Here is a 20,377-nt window from a genome sequence, read left to right as displayed (position 1 = left end):
AAGTTTGAAGACAGCTATTAATATCGTGCTTTACGTCTTGACAACGCGTTACTGCATGCTACAGCCGTTGCTTGCTCCAACTCAAATCCCCAGCTACATCCAGCAACTACCAACTGGGAAGAATTCCCCACTGGTGATTTGTTCTGCCATCTAAAGATAACCACGAATCCGCTCACATGTCATCCATCCGTGTGTCTCTCTACTTCTCATGACTTTTTTGTTTTTAAAAACCTGGATGTACCAGGGAGCCAATTCCCGACTCCCTCTCTCCATTTTGTCAACCCTACTGCATTTCACCGCTGACAGCAAGGACCTGATCTTCACGGCTCCTCTGACAGCTCGCTCTAACTCTCAACACGCACAGATCTTCCAAGACTGTATTCTTCCTCTACCTTATTATAAATATTCAGACCTGTATACTTGCTAGTTGCAAGAAACAAATGCAGACATCCATTTTCCAGCCTACACCCTGCCTGCAGGCCTCCTGCTCCCTGACCCGCATAAGGTGCCCATGCCAACACCCATCCTTTCATAGGGTGCCTCTCTTCCCAGACACCATCTCCAACACCTCAAGAAAAACTGTCCCCTAGCTAGAGTGGCATTGTCCTACGACCACAACAAATAAAGTGTGCTTAAGCTTTAGCCCTGGAGATGCACAGTAACAGAGAGAAATTCTTGCTACGAAAATGACGCTGCATCAGTTGCAAGTTTTCTCTTTGCATCTGTTGCACCTGCAACCTCACACCCAATTTTTGAGCTAAAGTTCTTGGGCGCAAGCAGCTTCATAACCCTGTAAGGCACATTTATTCTAGGGCTCCTGGAAACAGACGTGGACCCGTGAACTGATTTACCACCTTCGTGAGTGAATTCAGTGCACCTAGCAGCAGAAACACGACCAGAGGACAGCTAAGACTACGTACCTAAGCACAGGGGACACATTTCATCCGCTATGCTGACAAAGCATGCCTGCTTTTAACAAGCAAGTAAATATCAGAGACTGAAAACTTTCAATTAGAAGGAAAGGAGATATATTTCTACTTAAAACGCAGGGCAGCACGCAGTTTGATGAAAGAAGCCGTGAAAATATCTAGAAACCTAATCAGTGAAAGAACGGTTGTTCCTGCCGCCTCCGTGCAGTACCACGACTCAGACCCACCCAGCGACGCTCACCACCGTCGGGGCGTTCCCAAGGTCTTTTTAATCGCTCAAAGGCTCCGTCTCTTCAATGTAGGGACAGCTGAGGGAGGTTCCTACCTCTCTCCTTAAAACAGCTGTCATGGTGAAGGAGGAGGGGAAGACGCAACCCTTATCCTCAGTGGATCCAGTCCCTACGCGAAGTCTTGCAGAAGTTTGGGGTTGTATTCAGCAAGTTTGCCACTGCATAAACATCAAATCTCTACTAGGCAGGTGGACTTGAGCTGTCTGGATCATTAACAGTTCTCATCCTCTTGTCAATAGAACCGTAAAGAACGATTTCTTGCAATTTAAAATGCAACACCTTAGCCAAAAGAGGCCGAGGGGTATATCCTTCTGAGACTACTGCCGTCTCCTACAGGACTTGTCCTGATGATGCTGATACTCACAAGTCCAGTTGCTCAAATACGAATTCCTTGTCATCTCAAACGTACTGCCACTGCCGTGAGGCATCTTGTCAGCACCCACCAGCCAAAAAGAGAACAAGGAGCAAAACTTTATGGAACCATAGAATCATGAAAAAATCTCATCGGTCCCACTTCCAACCTTGGGCGTCTCCTTCAGGTTGGAAAGCACTGGAGGCCCAGCGGCACGTAGCTGACGGGAGTAATATTGGATTGCAGTAACCTATGGAAAAAGGCAAGAAGAGGAGCAACTGCTACCGTGCAACTGAGACTCCTTATGCCAGACAGAAGGAGACACTGCAAGGGCACCTCGGGGCTGGGAGACGAAAAGCAGCTACTGAAGTGGAGACACAAATGTCCTCAATCAAAGAACCTGAGAAATTATGAAAGGGAATCAGAAGAGAGCATTTGTGAAACGTGGGAACCAAGGCGGATTTGCTGAATCTGCCTCTGAAGCACGCCATGGTCAGGTTCCCGTGGCTCTGAGGCTAGCTGGCACCCAGGCTGGGGAGGTTTCCTTCTTGCTGCTTAGTTTTGGGTGGCCTGTCTGCCAGCGGACAGGCTGCTTTTATCAGGGATGCTGCTGATGACTCCAAGAAATACTCAGACCGAGCCCTGTGGCAACAGCACTAGCAATACTCGAGTACCCCTCATCAAAAGGATGCTAATCAATGCCGGCTACAACCGCCGCCCATCACTAGCCACCACCCTAGTCATGCTCCAGGCACATCTGTTGCCACGGACAAACGCCGCCGCCTTCAGAGAAGTGGCAAACAAATCCAGTTGTTCCTGCGTCTCCACCCAATCTTCTACTGCTGCAGGACAAAGGGATCAAACCCCCCAGAGAGTTTTGTTTTACTAACTGTACGCTCTTCAAGCACTGATTGTCCACATCTTATAACAAGGCTGGGATTCGGCATTCACAGTTTATTTTCATTGTTTAGAAAACTTCAGAGTACTCATTTAGGAATGCAATTCTCATAGCAGCATTGGGCTGCAGAAAGATTTAATTTAGCGGGTGATTTTTTATGGCCTTTGCAGAACAACTACTATTTTAAGCTGGTAGATTTGGCATGTACATTGAGCAGTTTACCTGTTTTGTGAGTCTGAATGCAGACTCAGGAAAAATCAGAGGTAACACACGATAGCAAAAACTAATTTTTGTACACGCAATTAAAAAAAAAAACTTCTCTATCTTTCCTTCTGTGTACTTCTGCATAAAACTAATGACAGCACCCCCGACAGCATCCATCACAGCTGTCCTTTACGAGTACATCAACATCACTACAGCTTTTGCTTCTACTGCAGACAACTCCTACTGCAAAATTGTGCTTGGCTTCCGTACCATGATTCAAAATCCGCTGAGAACAAGCTTATCTGGTAAAAAAACCCATCAACCCCTCCCTCAATACTTCTGCTAGCACAACTCCACCCACAGTATATCCATGCTTCTGACCCAGACAGATAACTCTCCGGTAGGTTTGAATTATCTGAGGCAACGTTTACACTTACCCTCAAAAGAGTATGGTGCTGTGGTCAAAGAAACAAATAGCGGTTTTTTAGTTTAAATACATTTTGAAGTCTAGATTGAACGTGATTACTTGCTTGGCCAGGCTTTGAAGAAAAACTCCTATGCATACGCACACTGTGAGTACTGATCTCGGTAGCGGGATCAGACCCTTTCGAGAAGCTCAGTGTTTGCCTCCTTAACACATCTGAAAGTTTTAAGACATGACTTAAACCTTGTTAATAATCAGAGCTTCTTCCCTGTCAGGGGAATAGTGCGGTAGAGGAAGATACAGACACCCCGGCAAGAAAGCCGTGCCGCAGTACAGAGCAGGCTCGTTGATCCCATCGGTAGCAAGGCAGGCATCCAAAGGGATTCGGCTCAGGTGGCAAATCAATCGCTAATGCAAAATTAAAGAAACCGTACAAGACAACTACATGGACAATGTTACTTTGGCTACGGTAATTAGCTAATTTGAATTATGGTAGAGTCCAAGGACAGTGGCTCAGAATTCGGGTCCTACTCCATTACATACTCACAGGAAACCATGCGCGCATTTCTTAAGAGCATCCCAAGCTGCTGCCTCACACGGACCTATGTTCGTGTCAAGGGTACCGTATGCTTTTTGAGGCAAGGCACGTGGTTTTCCACGAGCCCGAGAGGTCTGTGAGTGTTGTGTGTCACCCGGGGTCAATACTACCCTAATTAAAAAAAAACAAACAACAAAACCAACACAAACAAACAAGAACGAGAGGGGTGCATGAAGCATGTTCAAGACAACTAGATTCTTTCAACCCTTTTAAGAGCTAATGAACAGCTGTGCTGATGAAAGCACTTAGGAAAAAAGAAAAAGCAGGGCTGTGCTTTCATTTAAGACTAAAATGTGCAGTCACAGCCTAAAGAACCGAAAAATGTTTTCATAGCATTAACTAATTAGAGGTTTCTGCTCCATTAGTCTGTTGTGAACGATGGTGCTCTGCACATGCAGCTTATCTAAGATTCTCATCTTGTAAACCGATTAACTGGTATATAGTACAAAACTGGATAAAATCCCAAAGATTTATTCCAAAAATTAAATCCTAAGTAATTTATACCATTGTTATATGCACTGCAACACATACATCTTTAAAACGGAGTCTAAAAGAACAAGATAAGCAAGCAAGATGACTTTTACACAGTAAGACTTTCCAGCTGGCTTTAAGTCAACCCAGACCCTTTCTGCTTTGACTGTCTGACCCTGACGTGCAGCTGGGATTCCCTGTTTGAGCCGATACCTTCTCCAAATTTCTCTTTCTGCCTCTAACCGCAAAAACTCTACCGGGGTCTGACTACACACGCCATGTTGTAAACCTTAAAAAGTACAATCCTGGCCCTTAAACTTGGCCTTCCAATATGGTTTGGATTTCAAGTGAAATCATCTCAAATTCTCAAGACACGTTTGCTATTTAAAAATTGTAGCTTCTACAGAATAGATGTGGTTTCTAATGGGCAGCCTTGCACACGGGTAATAAGTGACCACGACTGAACTGGACTCGCATCCCGCTAGAACGACAGGCTAAAATCATCACCTCGTCTGACCGTTTCCTTAAAACGCCCAACTCCCAGGCTTCTCAAGAGGTAAAACCGCGCCACAATCATTCACACGCTAACGGTGTGAAAAGCAAAGGGTTCCCGAGAAGCTTCCACGAAGACTTTTTCAAAAGCATCCGTGCATCTCGGGAATCCTGTGATTTGTTTAAAAGGTAAAATACGTACCTAGGAACCTGAAAGTCAAGGAAACAGTCAACACAATACTGGATCTCAAAGGGTTAAGATGCGACTGTGGTCTAAGTACTTCTCACCTGGTGACAATAAATTTTATCACCCCTCATATTGAATTACCCTAAAAGAACTGAGGAGAACCTAAAATAAAGCTGGAAGTCTGATCAAATGCAGGGAGTCACGAAATACTGCAGATGTGAACAAATCTGCTCAAAGTCATGTCAATTAATCAGTATTTCAGCTAGGTTCTCCATGTCCTGAATCCATCTTACATCAAGAATCCAAACTTAAAGCGACCTGAAATTTAGAAAGGCTGCTTCTGTATATGTATATGTATATTGTGTATACGCAAACAGTTCATACTGCACTCAGATTACCTGAGATGAGTTAATGGTGAACGCTTGCTTCCAACACAAACCAGCCAGCTATCGACAGGGCACCGAGTTTCAGTTAAGCAAATTCACATTAGGAAAGACATTCGTTCCAGCTGCTCAGACCATGAAATCATGAGCACATGTATAATTTCAAATAAATGTGGAAAGCAAATCCCTAGATAAATTAAGGACTTCAGTCATTTTAACTGACTTTGCCTTAGCCTCCGTTCTGCCACACCGCACCACATGGAAGGTAAGAAAATTCCTCAAAGCTGAAGCTCTCTCTCCCCAAATTATTGACAGAGAGTCAAAAAGCAGCAACACAATGTGCACTTTTCTTGGAATAATTCATTTCGCTCTCCCCCAGCAGCCTCGGGTCCGGGGCTGGCCTCCCTACAGGCTGCAGCATCACCGTATAGCCAAGGAGGACCCTACACGAGCAACAGCGGCAGCAGCGAGCTGGGGGAGAGAGGAGCACCTGCCCTCTGAGCTGCCGGCTTTTTGGGTGCGATCCAGAGCCTTCCAGCCACGACGGACGAATAAGCTAAAGCAAACGAAGGCTATTTTAATGCTGCAGAAAGACATAGGGAGTTCAACATCATTATGTATTTTTTAAGCTGCTTGTATTTCAGTTGAAGCTTTCCTGACATTCCCTTACACTCAAATGCCTCGTCTGCCTTCCAGCGATGCAAGCCCCTGACTACCGTCCCGAGGATGAGCCGACACTTGGCGCATCATACAACCGCTCTCAAAGGTAAGCGGCGATGAAAACGATGACGCGACTGTTCACCAATGAAAAGCAGCTTCTGCTTCTACAGAAAGATGTTTTATTCTACTAATTTTACGGTTCTATATTCAAAACTCAACCTGGCTGCTCTGAGGGACTGCGGATAAACGGGAAAGCAGCGGGACTAACACCATCTTATCAAAACGAAATCTGATTTCCTAAGAGAGGAAACATTTTCACCGAGTTTAAAAGGTCGCTTCATTTGTTCTTGCTGTTATGTCCTTAACGTTGAGTTTTGAGGGGGAAAGCACACTCCACATCGAGCATCCATCGGTCTCTGCTCGATTGCCGAGGATAGCTTCGCGCACAAACCAGGCATGCAAGAGTTTCAAAAAACCAGAACGGGTTGGTGGTCATGGGAAGCAAAGATACAAGTGAAAACAGAGAAGACACACATTTCAAACGTATCCAATCCCGACAAAATTAACGCAAAATATCTATACAATGTTTAATGGGGAAAAAAAAAAGTCTCAACCCCTTTTTTCCCCCCCCTTAAAGACGACCTCGGACGTGCCCTCGGCCGGCGCTGCTGGGGAGGCAGAGTTAGCTGTGGCGCCCGCAGCGAGGACACCTCCGGGGCTGATGAGAAGCCTCTGTGTTTGAGGCCACCACGCAGGACCCCAGGCACATAACCAAGTACAACTGTTCAGAAAGGCATCAGTCACAGACGACCAGCCAGAAATCGGTACAGTTAATGCATCTAAACTCAATTTTGTGCACAACACATCCTCTTTAAAAAGATTTATACCGAGTTTCCAAATATAGATAAACGTAATTTTTGCTATGTCATGGTTGATTTCGGTTTTTTCTTCTGCCAGAAACATGCTTAAAACTATTTGCACTGGAAGGTTTTTCCTAAGCGAGTCCCAAACCCAACTGCAATCCTTTGCCATCCTTAACTGTCAGTTATTATCCTCGTCATAATCTCAACGACGTATTTTAAGACAGATGTATCCTTCACAGTCTTGCTCATACTTTACCCTCTATTTATAACCCTGAGTCCACAACATAAACGGGTTTCGCTTCATTTCACCATTTTGCTTCACCAAGTTTCAGGTTTAAATTGCTTATCTGTGCTACAAAGAAACAAATGCAGCTTTTGGTTAACATCCTACCCCTGAGAATTAGACCAAAACTGAAGAACACACTGGTAAGACAAGAGCCACTGCGGGATCTGCAACCCCCAACACCTTTGAAAACACTCAGTGCACAAATGGGCAAAAAGAGCCAAAATCCATCTGCTGACCTCGCTCCTTTGGGATCGTCGGTGTGAGAACAACAGCACTTACGCTCCTAAGTCTTTTGGATATCAAGAGCCCTCGCTTTAGCTTCTAGTTCGAGATTGCCATTTTAAAGCAATTTGGCCTGTACAGATAAATACCCCTAACCAGCCTTATACGTTGAAATCTATATTCTTCCGAATGATGAGCCTTTAAACTTCTCAGCCACGAAAGGGAAATTCCCTTCCTACTCCCTTGCCTCCAAAAGGTCTATCAGCCTTTTGTCCTGCACTTTCATCCCAAGCATTAACAGCTGCATGTACTCATCACATCACAAATTTACTTGAGCGCATGCTGAACTGCGGATTCAACTATTTCACGCTTGCACCATATTTAAGAATCAAGGAAGAAGCGCTATAAAAAAGATTCTCACGTAGCACTTCACAAGTTTTAATCAAAATTTGCATTACAAGTTTCAAAGTCACTTTTGCAAAGTCTCGAGTTGATCAACAGAAATACTTCAGAAAATCTGAAGGTTCAGGGTGATTTCTGAAATATTTCTTTAAATTTAGCTTCCATATATTGCTGCAACCTTTTAAGTTGTGTTTCTATCAGGCTCAGGAAAAGAACTGACTCAGAATGCATTTAATTTAAGTAAACTAGCCCCTTGGTGATTCACTTTTTCTACCGCCACTTGAAGTGAAAATACCCCCAAATTTGTCAAGCATTTTTTTAAGCAACGTTGCATGCACATATTTTCAAAGGAGAGATCGGTAAGAATTTAGAAACCAAAACCGATCACGTGGAACCCGTGAAGGGGCTGATAAAATTTAGAAGAAAAGCCTTCACAATAGCCATTATAAATGTCAATTATTACGACTGCAAGAGCAATACGTACGCTGCAGCGATCAAGGACGTTTTCTTGAACGCGCTAACGGCAGAAACCCACCATCCACCGAGAGTGCAACTGGTACAGCACGTTCTGGCTGCAAACCCGGTTCAACCAGACAAGCACGTTTAGAAAGCCACAGCTCTTGGCACTGGAAAACTATTTTGCACTCAAGCTCAAAATAAGAAGTCAAAAGCCAATCATCAGTGGAAATAATAGCTGAAAGATGTTGGTGTGGCACGCACCTTCAGTATCATCACGCAATTGCTCCACCACATCTGTCAAATCCTCCCAAGAGTCTTTGCAAACAGCAAAAAGAAAGGAAAAGAAAGAAAATGTCATGCAAGCCATGATCGAAAGGAAAGATTCAAAATCAAGGTATAAGAAAAGGATAACTGAAAGGGAGATTTGCATAATACAAGACTTAATTCATAGCGGGAAGAGATTTGCAAGTCAAAAGGGTTTATTAGTCTGCACAAAGCAACACACCAAAGCGTTTTTTATCTTGCGAGTCAAATTAAGGTAGGCTTCAGTAAAGCTTTAGAAGCTTTGTTTCTTTCTGCGTTAAGACAAGCAACGTTTTTGTAAAGCACATCCTAAAAAGAAAAGCAAGAAAAGCATTATTTTGTTTGTAAGATCAAAACACTAAACTTTTGATATTTATGCAACGTCAGCATTTGCTTCAATTTCTTCCCACCCAGCCCCCAAAAGAACCCCCCAACAGGGAAATACAGCCACACATTTCAGGAAAAGGACATACATAGGACATGTTAAATAAGGCTAAAGAGAGCTTTAACTCCATTATGACTGTTATTTCAAACGCAAAGGCCTGCAGAGGTGATCCAGCTGTGCCCGGACGCGGGTCACAAGTTTTACGTCGTCATTTCGATGACCATTCCCCGAGGCCTGGAGGAGGAAAACACCTCCACCGCCTCGCCGGGAGCCGGCAGACGGCCGGCGAGCACGGGGAGGAGGGGGGTATCCTGGGAGAGCGGCAGGCAGCACCAGGGAAACTTGTTTCAGCATGCCCACTAACTCCCCGGTTTCAAACCCAGAAAACCAAGCCAGACGAAGCCACGGAGGGTCTGATGGCTGCAGGATTTTCAGCTCCCTACTTACGTGCCCGCTCTCCCCAGCGCTAATTTGCAATCGGTTGAACGCCCGAAGCACAAGAAAGGCTCTGCTCCCCTTCAGAGGCCAACCGTGCCAAAGTCCTGAGCAAAGTACACATCCTGCTAGGACCTCCTCCCTCCCACGGGAAAGCTATCACCGGCCTCCTCCAGCCGCAGGAGCCCGCGCCGGCTAGCAAACAGCGTATTCACAGGCACTGCATTCAAAGGAAAACAGAAAAAGTCTAAACACCAGTACGACTAACAATTCGACTGATCCCCGAAAGATTCCTACGCTGCAACACCACCGACCAACAGCCTGCTCGTCCTGGGAAAGTGGTTTATTCACATAGCTAACTTTTAGTGACTGGTTTTCCTCCTAAGCCAGAAGTTCACTTCTTCCCCTACGGCCAAGCGTTACCTCAGTACTGAGAACAGCAGAAACCCGCCCTTCGTTGGGTCCTGCCCAGGTACCCCCAGGTTGATGTGGTCAACTGCTTCAGGTTCAGCAGGGATTCCTCCTCTCCTTGTCCAGGGCGCAGAGGGAGGGAGGGACAACGCGCACCATCAGGTTCACCCGCCTCTGCTTGCTAGGAGCAACAGGGAGTTTCGCTTGAGACGTTCCCCGCTATTGCAAAAACAAAGCCCTGGCGATGCTCCCCTCGCCGCCAGCTCCTCCCACGTGCTACGCTTTCGGTCTTTTATTGCAGGTATTACAGCTTTCGGTAGGTTCAGGAGACTTTTTGTAGCTCACAGTGGTGGACTGCCATGTCTCCGATGCTCTCCTGGACCCTGCGGCACTCTTACCTTGGAGCGCTACAAACCGGACTCCGTGACTCAGGGGTCACTGCCACCCCTTTCCCTTTTTTTTTTTAGGGCTTAAAATGCAGACGTTAGCGTGATTGAGAAATTTGGTATTTGTAGAAAACGCTCTGTGTAACAACACTGCATGAACAAGCTAATATGGCTAGTATTTTCTAGCTGTATTTCTAGCATTTCTGCAAATGCATCAGCTGAGAACCTAGCTGCACATGCCACGATTTATTTAACCGCAGTTACCATCCCATGCAAATACCAGAACCAAACTCTGACCATCCCCGAATCCCTACCTGCACACCGAGACTGAAGCCAGATATCATCACCGAATGGGCTTCTATCTAGTACTGAGGGTTTGGGTTTTTTCCTTAATCTGAAGTGCAAACAGTGAAGAACATCTCCTAACCAAAAACAGATTAACAATTAGCTTGGTAATGGGGACAGAGAAAATCGCCAGCCTCCACTTGATCTTTCCCGTGATCTTTCTCCCTTGGATTCCGTCACTTCCAACTCCTCGCTACGTGTGCCACGTAGCCTCCAATTATTTCAGCTCTCTACTCCTCTAAGCTTCTTTCTTTGCTCAGCTCCTTGTCCAAAAACCACCCAAGACCTCCAGCCTACTCCGACATCTGTTAACAACAGGTAGTGAGGCTTACACACTGAAGGTTTTGCTTTCTCACCGCTTCGATTCTTTTTCTTTAATTCAACATAGGAAACCACTTACCTGCATTAGGTCAGCACAGTCCAAGCAGTCCCCCCTCTTTTTTTTTTTTTTTTTAACCCCTTAGCAAGTGATTGATGCAAAGCTTACAGACCAACATCCAGTGCAGTCACAAGTATTTTCTTCTATTATATCCCTACAGGCAATAACCCCGTCCTCTTTCTAGCGAGAAATACTTGCAAGAACTGCATGAACTGGTATTGGCACAAAGGCACTATGGGACTTGTACAGTTTTCGAGGCAAAAGCACACATTTAACGAGCACTTTCTTTCATAATTTTCATTCATTTCCTTCATGCGTCTAACTGCGGTTTGCATACATTTCATGTCTTCTTTTACATCGTACGGTTTTTCCCCACCTGTCTGGGACTTTCCACCAAACAACAGTGGGGAAAAGAACCTTAACACACACACACACACACACAGATAATTAAATAGATAAACAAATAATCACAAAGACCTGCAAGTTGATAGTTTCCATGCTCCTTATCATGGTATGTCTAAGACAAACTCAATACTTCTGATTATTACGGAAAAATTTTCAAGTCTGTAACTGATGTGTACCAAGTTTAGAAAACAGGATGAAGACTTAAAAGTCTCAGTCATAAAACGATTACCTCATTCCAACTAGATTCCCAGGAGGATTAGTATTATGGAACTGAATATCCCACTGGAATACACACACAAGCAAGTTCTTTACGAAGGAACTGGAGTACTTATTATCACTAATGTATTAATCATGAAAATCCCACCCGTTATTTTAACAACAAAGTTTTTCAAAGTTACTCTCTTCTCTGCTTACGGAGAACTCACCACCTCAGCCGCAGCGGAGCAGCGCCGGTGCAGACTCTCACACTACCAACCACAACGTCTTTCCAGTCCTACGTCAAATAAGGTTTACCAAGGCATTTTATCCTTTGCTCACCATTTAAAAAAAATAATAATACAAAACCATCTTAACAAGCAGGGTTACTAAAGTGTATGAAGCAGCAACTTCTCTGTGTTACGACTTTGTCCCCGCTAATAAGAATGCTTAAAAAGAGGTGGTGATTAATGAAGAGTTGATGAGTAGATACACTAAGAAAAGAAACAAAAGCTTTCCCTCCTAACTTTATCTTCCTGAATTTGCCCACATCTTAATTTTGGGTTTAGTATTTCCCACAGACATAGGCAATACCTAGCGGTTACACTGACATTTGGAACAACTCGTGCAGGAACAAGGGCTATTGCCAGCGGATACGCTTTCCCATGCAACTAAACGCTTTTAAAAATAAACCCTGGGAGAACGTACCAGCATAACAATTATTTCACGCTGCTATTAAAGAGCAAGAGTCCTTCATTATTGTTTTTTTTTGAAGGTTGAAGTTATTAGCCTAAAATAGGGTTGGGAGTGAAACCTTTATGGATATTCCAAGCTACCCCCGTACCTCTCCACCTCCCATCCAGCTGTGCGCTGCCATACAATGCTCCTACACCTTCTGGCAGCCCCCGAGACGGCTGTGGAGAAGTTCAAGTCCAAAGGCAACAGGGCTAAGCAGCGAGGTGCCACACTACTACACAGTGCTGAGAAAACACGCTAGATGCAAAAGCCGAGTACACAAAGGGGAAGTCAAGACTGCGGCTTCTCACGCTGTGGGTAGGACGGGGATAAAAACAGCATCGGATTCATGTTATGGGGGTTTTGAGCAGGCGTCGCATGAGCAGAAACCAGCCCAAGTTCCCAAATGTACAGCAGAAGTATCCCTGCGATATTTTAAATAAACCTGAACCAGTCCCCATAGTCCAGAGCTGCCCAAACCCCTATGTATCCCCTTCAAACTGCCGATACAGAATGCATTCATTAAGAAACCACGCGCAATGAACACGGTCACCTCCAACACCGCATCTCAGCCCGTACGGGGATGCCACCTCCAAGCAGAGTCCCATGATGTGCATTAAGCCTAGCAGCAGAACTGCAAGTTCCCCAGCACGCACAGCCTCCTAGGCCATCCATTTTCTGTCCGCGCCCTCTTTACTTTTAGTAGTAAACACCTTGTGAGTACAACCAGGAGGATGGAGTGCTCCAAACTTCTTACATAGTTATGGCACTTTTTCATGACACTCAGAACAAAGCAATGAATCCACGCAGCCTTTTTATAGTTTCCAAGCACAATATGAGAATCAAGTTCCTCCAAAGACAGACTAAATAGGTCTGGATCTTTTTTTGTTTGTTTGTTTTAAGTACAGAACTTCTTACCAAATGCATAAAGAGAAGCTGAGAAGTCAGTAAAATCACCAAAAAAACCCCAGCACCAATTCTGGGAAGTGAAAACTGAGCTTGATACGGAAAGTACTCAGCAACGGCGAAGCGTCAGTTATGGGGCTTCGGCTGCGATGCCAGGCTTGACCCAAGGCTGTTGGGTTTTGTACAGATGCCTACAGAAAACATTAACTCCATTGAAAAGTTATAAACAAACAAAATCGCAACAAGTCCAGGGTCCCCCTGTTCTCTTTACCCATAAGGAAAGGGGTTATTTTCTAAGCTTGCCCACAACAGCAGTCGAGATAAATACTGAAGACATCAGCAGCTGAAGGCCAGGACCAGAGAGACGATGAGGCTGCGTTCAGCCAACGCACTGGTGTTCAATCCCCGCTGCTCCTGCCTGGGGATCCGCCACGATCGGAAAAACTTCTGAGAAAAGAAGAAAAAACCACCGACGCATTTAAACCCGGAGCAACAGAAGGGCTGACAAGTTAGCTAGGCCTGAACAACAAACGCAGGCATCGGGATGATGATGATGGAGCGAACCGAGTCAAACCAACCCGCAAACAAAAACGCCACGCGACAAGGGTGGCTTTCTCCCGATCCCCTTTTTTCACTCAACGTCTTTCTCTCATCTAAGCCCTAATATTCCAAGCACTCGAGGAACTCTTTCTTTTTCCTCCGGAAAGGAAAGACGGCCGCTCCCTGCCCCATGACCACCAGCAGCACCCCTCACCTTCGCTCCAAGGCACTCGCACGGTTAACCAGGAGGGAAGTTCTCCAGCGACCATCAGTACAACCGTGGCGGATGGCTTCCCTGTCCGTCAGGCCTCAGCATGCCCTTCACAGGAAAAAGTACTGCCCGTATTCTAGAGAGGGATGCTAATGGCAGAAATGCTGACACATGTGCTCTTCAGAAGGTTAATTATAGGATTATTTGTCTGATTTTAACTTTCAGTCTGCTCCTCTAACCACTTGCTGCTCTTTTTTGGGCCAAAGCCCCCCACAACACAAGGGAAAGCTGGAAGAGCTTATGAGAAATACTGAGTATGCCTGACGAATTGCATTCATGTCTTTTTTTTTTTTCTTTAAGGCTAGCACATGCGCCTTCATTGTATGGACAAATATACTTTTATCATGAAATAGAAACCTCTAGTCACATTTTTACGTTTATTTAAATTGCATTGTCTCACACTTGTTGCCTTAGGAATGATAAATAATACATTTAATAAATGAAGTGGTCAGGAAACAAAATTAAGCAGATGCTGTTAATATCATCGGCGCTATATAATGAATTTTTTCAGATTAGATTTGCAAATCGGGTGGATCACGAAGCGTCGGCAAAGAAAAGGGACCCGCAAATAGAGTTTCAGCATCATGTTCAAACACCTTGCAACCCAAAAACCGAGGAAGCGACCAGACAGCCTGCAGCCTAGAAAGCCAGAAACAATCCATCCGAAACTTACCCAGTAGCTTAAGAAAAAACATTTTTTAAAACCCACCAGATAAAAATCCCATCTCTAAATATGTATGTATAGAGAGAGCGCCTTGCATAAAGAAGAAAAAATAAGTCCATTCGTTTCACCCTGCAACTTCTGCCTGGGAAAGCTATTTCCAGAAGAGGAAGGGCGAAGAACGGATACTAAAGCCCCTTGACATAGACATTGACCCGCGCAAGCCCCCTGCACCAACGCGCGCAAGTCCCGGCGACGCTCCCAGAGCGGGAGAACAAAAGGGGAACACCGAGCGCTTTGGCGCTGCTTCGCCCACGGCTGCACTTCGCTGACCCTGCCGACCTTGGCGCGCTCCGCTCCCTGCCGAAAAGAGCTCGCTTGATCTGTTTCCTCTGACGGCACCAAGCACATCGACTCAATCCCCGCATTGTTATCCCGCGCCTACCTTCTTCGTTCCCTCGTTACCGCACCCTTATCCAGCACCCCACTGCCCAGAACTGCTTTACCTCACGTTACCGCACCCGCAGCTCAGGCTTTCATTATAAATTGTGACAACCGACTGCAATATTTTTAGTGTAAAACTGTTACAAGATATTTTTTTTTTTTTTAAAGGCCACTGTCATCACTCTTGTTTTAACACGTGCTACTCCTCCTTTGGCAGCACCCGGGCCATAGGCTGACATGACCATTTTTCCTATGCCACGGACATTTTGATGTAGGTTAAAGCTTGCACTGCACCAAAAGCAATAGCAGTCACCGATCTGCAACCAACCGGGAGGAGATAAAAAAGAAGAGAGAAAAGTACAGCGGACTCAGGAATGCCGAGCCCACTCTCCATTACACATAAGGGACGAGGAAATAGCAAAGGTATACCGCATACATTGATGGTGTGATCCCGCCCAAAGTTATATGCCTGTCTCCACACGATTACCATCAGGCATTCCTCTATGTCGCAACTGCGTGGAGTTACAGGGAATGTTTCTCCACCACCAGCCTCCTTCCAGGGGGAAATACATGAGTAACTGCTATGGGAAATTTCTCCTTTTGTTTTGGCACTTGAGAGTTTGCACAAAGAAAAGAAAACCAAAACCCTACCTTCCCCCCCCATCTTTCACTTCCCATCTCGGCTGACACCTAAGAGGTTTCTCTGCAACACTTCTGATGGATTGTCTCCGAGGGAAATAAACCTGCCCTACATTTCCCACCTCTGCCTTCATTTAGATGGAACAAGCTTAAAAGAGCGAAGAAAACAACCCTTGATTGCATTTTCTTAATTACAGCATTGAAAATATTTACAGAAGCTTAAAATTTGAAACATAAAACAAAATTAGAGTAGCCCTGACGTGGGTCTCGCCCTAGCCTTACAGGGCACTCACTCCCTTCTCCTTCTCCAAATTGCTTCGCATCAAGCGGAGGGGTGGCATGCTGTACTCGGTGTCCTGAGGAGCTTTTCAAGACTTCATCTTCCCTCGCCTTCGGTTCAGGGTCAAGTGTCCACCTTCTCTCGGTCATTTCCCCTTCTTCCCGGCTCGCGATGGGATTCAGCGTGAATACAGTAAGCGGGACGTCTCCTCCGTCCCTGGGGACACGACCCATCTTTATCACGTTACGTTTCCGTACGTGCTGCCTGGAACAGCAGTTCGGTCATGTAGTCCAAAGATTTATGACCATTAACACACTGCAATTCATTTATCTTGCATATTATTGACTTCTATTAAATCTGGGCTCCACCTCCTTCAAACTTTTCATCTGTTTAGGGGTTTCTGCCACCATATGTATTTTAAGAGGTACTTTTCTAACAAAAGAGGGATCTCACGCAGCTTCTGTCAATGCGTGAAAGGTCCCCGCTACTCACAGCACAGCGTTCACAGCAGATTTGGTTTGTAATGGCAAAGGCACAATCCACGGAGCAATTCCACCTCTCCCAACAATTTGCTTTTGCTATTCCACACTGCTGGAGGAAAACCTAAACCAAAGTAACAGGTACCGGGGTTAGCTACACTTCGTTCTCTGCAGACCACCGTGGCTTTGTACCAGGACCGCAGATCCCCCGCCGCGCGGCCCGCTACGGCAGATGAGCCCTCGTGTCACGCCGTTCCCTCGCAACCGAATGGCTCTCTAACCGCCCCACCAAAAATAAGGTGCTTCTCGCCCCCCCCTCCCCATGCTGACTTAGGTGCCAAGGCAGCTGCCAACTTGCAAAACAAAAATATACCTAATAAGGTCATGCTGCTTCCTCAAAGCACTTTGAAGCATGCAAAGAAACATGGGAAAATACCTGAACAGAAAATGGAGAGTAAAGGTAGAATCCGAAGGATGATTCAATAAACAGTGCAACAGGTGAATGGGCAAGAGAGATTTGAGTGTGGAGAAGAGCATTTGCTTTTTCTGTAGAGCTGTACAAGTTCTACTCAGGGCATTTTACACAAGCCTGTGTAATTAGAACAGGATTTTAAAAAAAAATAAGGGATACTGTACTTCTTGACAGTTGCAAGTAAATTCAGATCGTGCACTTATCACGTGTATTCCTTCTGTTCTCAATTACAAGTTGATCCCGTGAGGATTAAAATTTCCACTGCTCTAACGTGAAGCTCCTCATAAAGACGGCCGATTATTCGAAGTAGAAATTTAACATCCAGTCAACCCCTGCACGGCCATTTTGCGTCTCAGAACTTCTCCCAGAAGTGGAGATCGGGGTTCGGTCCCACATGCATGCACTAGAAATACAGTCAAGATGTTTTTCACACCTCGGTCCCTACGGATGCCTCAATGATCATTATGCATATTGCAAACAAACAAGAGCTTAATAGCCACTAGCGGCACATTTCATTTTGCGACGCCTGCATAGCACAGTAGAGTCCTGTCACCTCATTAAGAACCACTGTTTGTTAAAAAACCAAAAATAAATAAATAAAGCCAAGCAGATTTACAGTATGTAGCAAAACCAGCTTGTTTTCATATACACGTAAGTGTTGCAAACAGTTGGAAAAGAAAATTAATTGCTTTTAAATTGAGCATCCATGTGACATGCTATATTGAATACACACAGTTGCAAGAAACTCAGTCACTATACTAATGCATCCACCCTTCTGCCACGCGCTACTCTTAAAGTGAATGAAATTTAAGTTTGGCTCAGAGTTATGCTCAGGAACTCCAACTCTGTGGCGGGAAAGGAATTACTCCCAATTTACACTGCTTCATCTCAGATCAGACTCCGCTTCCCAAAGGATACTGCTTTTGGCTTTAGAAGCAGCAGAATTTGGCTCGGTTTTCCCAGAAAACCTCACCACCGCAGGAGGACGCCTGTTGCTTTTACACAGCAACGAGGAGGACCGTGATTACCGCTATGCCCTTACATTACCAGCTCCCTCCCTGCTCTTCCAGCTCCTATCACAAAGTTGGCCTCAAGTGGGATTATCCCAGAGAAGGCGACGGCAAAGAGACTCCCGGGGAAAGGGCTGACAGCAGGTCTGGCCTCCGAAATAACAAGCTCCGGCTGCAGTTTCTGCCCTTGGAGCACCATCAGAAAGCACGGCAATCTGCCTCTAGCCCCCCCTAACAACCCAGTTCTAAGATCTGGCACCATTAAAACTCTTCTTCCGATGCTCCTCTCTCGCTGGAATTAAAACACAGCGTTTCAGTGAGGGATATCAAACCAGAGCAGGGAAGAATCACTGACTTGAGCCTCCTCCTCTATGTTTAAATTGTCATGCCTAAGTAGTCTGCTTTACAAAAAAACAACAAAAAAGAGAAATAATGAAACTAACCACTATTAACCAACTACTTCCATCGGAAAGAAAAAAACCAACGTACTGCAGGTCCTTGTTTAGCAGCAATTCAGTTTTCTCAGGTATTTTACTTTTTTGCCCTACCTTTGGTAGAGCTACAAGACAAAAAAAAAAAAAAAAGGCATCTTTAAAAAGAGCAAAGCGGAGACCCACGCCATAGCCCATCGTAGGAAGCACAGCGGGAAGGTGCAAGGCCCGTAAGCCAACTCAGCTGAAAGAGCTGGGGCCCAGAAGAGGAGAAGCCAGGGACCGCTACGCCTCCCACACGATTTAACAACCCCGTCGTCACGGGGCGTTACATGAGAGGAGCCCAGCAGAAGTGCACGACAGTCAAAATTCTCGAGACTAAAACCTTCGTTTTCCATGGCATTTTAGTCCTTCCCCATCCTGCGCGCTGTTCTGTTCTTGACCCTTTGTCTTCTCTTACTTCCTCACCACCCAGAACCGCTCTCCTCCTCTTCTCGCCACGACACGGTGGGCCGGCGGGCCGTTCCGGGACGCGAGGATGGGCGCAGACACCCGCGAGGCAAGGCCGGGAGCGCAGCTTCTGTTCGCCCTCAGCGCGCCGGGCACGCGGCGAGGAGGAGGAAGGCGGGATGGCTGCCTGTGGGCCGGGGGCACGCAGAGCGAAGAGAGGCCAGAGGCAAACAACTCTCGGGAAGCAGCAAGAGCCGAGGGACAGCAACTAGAGGCTTCAAATTCTTATTTCAACAAGCTGTTGGATTTGCTACCGCAATACATCATTTTTCACATGTCTTGATTTGTAAGGAAAAAAATGCAACCTTTTGTTATGCCTTTGGCAGAACTCTACAGCCTTTTTTTTTTTTTTTCCTTCTTCATAATCCCTACCTTTCTACATCAGTTTTATGGCAATATTACCAAACGCGCCAGCCTCAGCTCCTAGGTCTCCTGCTTTTCTTCTCAGCCAAGCACTTGGTGCCTGCAAGCCCCGTCACCCTGTCCCCCCCAGCCCGCGCACAGCCTGAGCACACGGCAGCGGTGCTGATGCGGTAGCACCGGCTCCAACGCGAGGGATGAAGCTGTGTCAGCGTTTCCATTATGAACGCTCCTTCCTGACCTTAGATCTCTGTTAAAAATGTGACTTGGGTCCAAAATCCCTCCCAACAACCAGTCTTTCTGCCTCCCAACAAGCCACCTTAATTTAGGAATGTATCAAAATCTCCATAAAGGTCGTTATGATACACTTCTCTCTTTTTTATTCATTTTTGACATATGAATTAAATAATACGGCAACGAAACGAGAAAATACTATTTTATAACCCTTTCTGGTACTTGCAAGAGAGTGACTGTAATTACAGCTTTAAAAACAATTATTTTTCTAGTCTGGGGGAAGGGTTAGTCTCGTATTAGCGTCTGAATTGTTTACACAGATAGGCAAGAGTGCCATCTGTACTCTGTCAGGACAGCATATTCAGCGTATTTCAGAAAGGCAACCCAGAAAAGCTCTGTTACAGACGCTGGATTCATCCAAGCCTACCTTCCCCGTGGGCCTGCTCAGAGCAAGGCGGCAAACAGAGAAGAGAGACAAACACAAAAATAAGGATGTAACGAACTGACTCGGTGGGCCCGAAAGGTTTTCCAGGCTATACTGTGAGAAGAACCCTGGACAGCTTGGAAGGTCATTTATTAACTACAACATGCCAAGGCCAAAGAGCAGCTACTATTTATGGGAGAGAGAATATATAAAAATCAATCCACCTACACTAGAGCGTAATGTTAAAGAAAGCAAACAACCGAAATCCAAAACCATACGAATAAGAGCAAGGAAGGTCTGTGCCACATACAAGAACGTGGGAATCGGAAGACGGCTGAATTACTGCGCCCTTGGCTCACCCTGTACTTGCCGCTCCGGTTCTGCTTTCCTGAGCCCGCAGCACCTCTCTGAAACCCTGGGACGTGCTTCAGAGGCAGCGTTAGTCTCGGCTTTTGAAACCTCTGTCTAGTATCCCACTGTGTGACTAAGTATTTGGCAAGCAAATCCAAACCCAAGGGCTGCTACCACTGAAAGCGGCTGTCAAATGGAAATTAAATTATCACCCGGGAATTCATTTTAAAGCTCAAATCCTCACCGCAATTTAAGTTGCCTCATCC

At 45.6% G+C, this 20,377-nt stretch overlaps 1 protein-coding gene across 11 annotated transcripts in view; it reads right to left on the bottom strand.

The window, feature by feature from the left end:
- Positions 1-20,377, bottom strand: part of RUFY3 (RUN and FYVE domain containing 3) — a 56,319-nt gene that overhangs the window by 25,950 nt on the left and 9,992 nt on the right. For 5 of the 11 annotated variants that reach the window (XM_087737181.1, XM_087737179.1, XM_087737178.1 and 2 more), the window contains one exon: positions 8,382-8,435. The exons of the other annotated variants lie outside the window; for them this stretch is intronic. In XM_087737181.1, the coding sequence (XP_087593307.1) occupies positions 8,382-8,435 (54 nt within the window). The remainder of the gene's footprint in view (positions 1-8,381; positions 8,436-20,377) is intronic. 11 annotated transcript variants of the gene reach the window in all.

The sequence above is a fragment of the Nipponia nippon genome, unplaced genomic scaffold (genome assembly GCF_047370975.1).
Source record: "Nipponia nippon isolate SJK-2023a ecotype South Korea unplaced genomic scaffold, ASM4737097v1 scaffold_6, whole genome shotgun sequence".
NCBI lineage: Eukaryota > Metazoa > Chordata > Aves > Pelecaniformes > Threskiornithidae > Nipponia > Nipponia nippon.
This window is presented reverse-complemented; position numbering and strand designations above follow the sequence as displayed.